Below are 4565 nucleotides of genomic sequence, written 5' to 3' on the forward strand. Positions count from 1 at the left end.
GAGTGAGATGATCATAGTCACATTCAGGAAAGATCACTGCCTACCGGGAAGACAGAGGATCAGGGCAGGAGAGTACCAAGAGAGTGCCACCATCAAACAGGGTGGAGGAGGCACAGTTCTGGACAGGGATGTCAGTGGTGAGAGGAGTGGTCCAGCTCCCAGAAGATGAGGAGAGACAGCAGGTGAGGATGACTCTTTAGTTTCAGGTTTAGGCACCTGGACAGATAGTCTTGCCCTCTCCAGCAGCAGAAAGCACTAAAAGAGAAGGAGTTTGGGGGAAGGGACTGCTTCGGCTGAGCAGCCTATGTCTGAGAAGCTGGGACACTTGCAGGTGTTGGTACAGGGTGCAGGTGGGTTTGGTGGAGGGGGAGACTAGGAAGGGAGGAGAAAGTCCAGTCTGTTTCTAGACCTCATCATGCTGCAGGTGTCTGGGCCAGCTGGTGGCAGACGGAGCTGTGCAGCTGGCTGCTGTCACATCTCTTTCTCTCCCAGCTGCCTTCAGCTGAGCTTAACACCAGCAGAGGCAGAAACGCTTCATAAATGCCACTGTCAGCTGGTAGTTGTGCTCAGAGCTCAGGAATACTGTTTTCCCTCTTCACTGTTTTCCACCATTCTTTTTTTCCAGTTTGGGTTTTGGGCGCCCTCAGTTCCTTTTTTGTTAAACACTGAGCTGTTTATCCACCCCTCTTAAAAGTGCCCTGAAAGAAGAGGCTTCCAACTCTCTGGGGAGCTCTCTTCTTCCTCTGATCTTTTCGGTTCATCCCAAATTATTCCCCAACGGAAAGATCGCTCAAGGATTGGGGGCGGTGGTGGGGAAAAGGAGAGTCTCCCAAGAGATCAGGTTAAACCCCAGCCTCAGGGTGTTGAGGGAGGGGCTGGGGGAAGCAGGAGCCTGTTCCTAGTAGACACTTTCTACTGGCCACCTCTTCCTAGACGGCTTCCCCTGACATCGCCACAGGAATAGGAATCATTATCCCACGCCGCGGAGAAGGAAACCAAGGCCGGGTAAAGGCCCTCAAAGTCGCAGAGCCAAGAATAAAGTCCGGATTGGGACTCAGGTCTGTGGGCAATCCAAGGCCGCCCCCTTTACCCTGCAAAAGCTCTTTCCCCTCTGGAAGCCCTCGAGTCCTCTTTCCTACCCTGCCTCTTGTTCCCCAAGCATGGCCAGGGCTAGGGCTCCAGGGCTGCTCCAAGCACCATTCCGTCTTCCCGGGGAGAATTTTCCTCTCCCGGGGCTAGGGTCTGGCGCTGGGGCTCCTCTCGGACCTGCGGGATCGCCCCTAGACTCCGGAGCGCTGAGCGCGAGGAGCGGCTGCACCAAGGCACAGGTAGGGCGGGAGCGCGAGAGAGCCGAGCGCGGAGGCGCTGGGGGCGGGACGCGGGGCCCGGGAGCAGCCTGGGACAGCGGCAGCACCGCAGCTCCCGGCGCCCGCGGCTGCCTGCCCCAGCCACTCAGTGGCGGCTCGCTCTCTTCTCTGGCTCCGAACCCGACATAGCTGCTGCCGCTGCCGCCCGGCGCGCTGCGAACTCCGGAGAACAGCCCTGGCCGTCAGCGGGCACCAGCGGCTTCCTGTCCCCAGCGCCGAGACTGGAGGGACGCACCGCGGCCACCGAGCCAGAGGCGCTTCAGGCGGCGAGAGAAGTCCCCGCGCGCCCCTGGGCCCGGCGCAGCTCACGGTGAGCGCCCCTCAGGGCTCGAGGGTCCCTTGGCTGAGGGGGCGCATCCTCGGGGTGCCCGATGGGGCTGCCCGAGGGTCGCAGGGCTGAAGTTGGGACCGCGCACAGGCCGCCCCTGCAGCCCAGCCAGAAATGCTGCCGCCAGGGAGCAACGGCACCGCGTACCCGGGGCAGTTCGCGCTGCACCAGCAGCTGGCGCAGGAAAACTCCTTGGGGGGCTCGGCTGGGGCACCGCCACTGGGGCCGGCGCAGGTGGTCACTGCCGGCCTGCTGACCCTACTCATCATCTGGACCCTGCTGGGCAACGTGCTGGTGTGCGCTGCCATCGTGCGGAGCCGCCACCTGCGCGCCAAGATGACCAACGTCTTCATCGTGTCTCTGGCCGTGTCAGACCTCTTCGTGGCGCTGCTGGTCATGCCCTGGAAGGCGGTCGCCGAGGTGGCCGGTTACTGGCCCTTTGGAGCGTTCTGCGACGTCTGGGTGGCCTTCGACATCATGTGCTCCACCGCCTCCATCCTGAACCTGTGCGTCATCAGCGTGGACCGCTACTGGGCCATCTCCAGGCCCTTCCGCTACGAGCGCAAGATGACCCAGCGCATGGCCCTGGTCATGGTCGGCCTGGCCTGGACCTTGTCCGTCCTCATCTCCTTCATTCCAGTCCAGCTCAACTGGCACAGGGACCAGGTGGGCTCTTGGGGCGGACTGGACCTGCCGAACAACCTGGCTAACGGGACGCCCTGGGAGGACGTTTGGGAGCCCGACGTGAGGGCAGAGAACTGTGACTCCAGCCTGAACCGAACCTACGCCATCTCCTCCTCTCTCGTCAGCTTCTACATCCCGGTGGCCATCATGATCGTGACCTACACGCGCATCTACCGCATCGCCCAGGTGCAGATCCGCAGGATCTCCTCCCTGGAGAGGGCCGCGGAGCACGCGCAGAGCTGCCGGAGCAGCGCCGCCTGCGCGCCCGAGACCAGCCTGCGCGCTTCCATCAAGAAGGAGACCAAGGTGCTCAAGACCCTGTCGGTGATCATGGGGGTCTTCGTGTGCTGCTGGCTGCCCTTCTTCGTCCTTAACTGCATGGTTCCTTTCTGCAGTGGACACCCCGAAGGACCCCCGGCAGGCTTCCCCTGCGTCAGTGAGACCACCTTCGATGTCTTCGTCTGGTTTGGCTGGGCCAACTCCTCACTCAACCCCATCATCTACGCCTTCAACGCTGACTTCCGGAAGGTGTTTGCCCAGCTGCTGGGGTGCAGCCACCTCTGCTCCCGCACGCCGGTGGAGACGGTCAACATCAGCAATGAGCTCATCTCCTACAACCAGGACACCGTCTTCCAGAAGGAAATCACAGCTGCCTATATCCACATGATGCCCAACGCGGTGAATGATGACGAGGAGGAGGGCCCTTTCGATCGCATGTCCCAGATCTATCAGACGTCCCCAGATGGCGACCCTGTGGCAGAGTCTGTCTGGGAGCTGGCCTGCGAGGGAGAGATTTCTTTAGGCAAAATAATACATTTTACCCCAAATGAATTCCATTAAACGGCATTAAGAAACTCCCTCCTGGATCTGCATAACTGCAGTGACATCTGCAAGCATGCACACACACGCAAATACATGCCTTTCCAGCGCTGCCCTGTTTATCATGTGTTTCTGAGTAGTAGCTCGTGTGCTCAGAAACCTCATCCCATTGATTGGTAGTTCAAAGAACTGGCAGAAGCAGTTGCAATAAACTCAGTCAAATATACCCAGACTGCCAGAGGTGATCCTATTAGAGAAGAGAGTATGGTGCTGGCTCCTTTAAAAAAAAAAAGTGTTACTTGGTCCTTAAAAAATATGCTCTCCCCTCCCTTTTTAAACAAATGGCTTCTTCAGTCATTGTTAGTGTTTAAATTGATTTTTAAACAGCAAGTTGGGTGTGTGTGCAGTGATGTGGTGGGAGCATAGCTTTCCTGGGTCTGGCTTCTGGTGGCTCTGTGCTTATGTCATTTCTTCTCTCTGTGCTGGTGGGTGTCTCTATATCACAGCCGAGGAAGTCTCACTCATTTATTCTGGTGTCTAATAAACACAAATTATTTGTATGATGGGGTGACTATCTTTGCTTTGCTACCTTGTGTTTCAGAAGTGCTTCTGAAGAAACCATGAGCGCACCCTTAAAATGCAAAGATGTTTGCTGGGTCTGGAAGGACATGCTTATTTTCTTTATAGTTTGGCCTTAAAGATACACACAGGGCAAAGGACGTTGAGGAGCTTCTGTTTTCTCAGGTTTCTTTTTATTACTTATACGCATGTGGGGTCTGTGCCCAAACCTGGCTTCAGTGGCAAGGCATTAGATCTTCTCAAGCCTAGATTTCTTTTTTTCTCATTTGGAATTTTTTTTTTTTTTTAAAATAAGACAACTCTCCTGATTCCTAGACAGATGCCATCAGTTTATTGAAAAGACTGTGTAGAATAATAGCTTGCTCTTTCTCCATGTGAAATCTGTAGCATGTTTTAGAATGACATGGCTTTTGAGAAATCGTGTTTTCTGAAGAGCTTTGAAATGTGTGAATCAAGATGCTTTAAAAAAGAAATCCTGTTTTTTAAACAGGCATTTTCCTTAGTGGACAATAGCAAATAGGGGAATGCTTTTTAACTAAAATGTAGAAGCCAGAGATGAAATGTGAATGAACTTGAAATTGGAAAATCTGTAGGTCTAGGTGCTCAATAGAAGAGCCCAACTAACTCCAATCATTTTGTTTTTCCTTTCTGCTGTGTGCACAGTCACAGTCAAGGGGAGTGTTTGATTCCAGACCCACACCGGTTGAGAGCATGTTATTAACATCAGATGTAAATATGAGTGCCGTTAATGGAAACAAATGAAATGTGAATATGTAATTTCTTACGAG

The 4565-nt window shown here is 54.8% G+C and overlaps 1 protein-coding gene across 1 annotated transcript; it reads left to right on the forward strand.

Moving 5' to 3' along the window:
• The first annotated feature begins 1320 nt into the window (after positions 1-1320).
• On the forward strand, positions 1321-3758 carry DRD5 (dopamine receptor D5). The gene has a single exon (XM_017539167.2). The coding sequence runs from the start codon at positions 1810-1812 to the stop codon at positions 3217-3219; it is 1410 nt and encodes a 469-aa protein (XP_017394656.1). The 5' UTR covers positions 1321-1809; the 3' UTR covers positions 3220-3758.
• The last annotated feature ends 807 nt before the right edge of the window (positions 3759-4565 follow it).

The sequence above is a fragment of the Cebus imitator genome, unplaced genomic scaffold, assembly GCF_001604975.1.
Source record: "Cebus imitator isolate Cc_AM_T3 unplaced genomic scaffold, Cebus_imitator-1.0 Scaffold117, whole genome shotgun sequence".
Lineage (NCBI taxonomy): Eukaryota > Metazoa > Chordata > Mammalia > Primates > Cebidae > Cebus > Cebus imitator.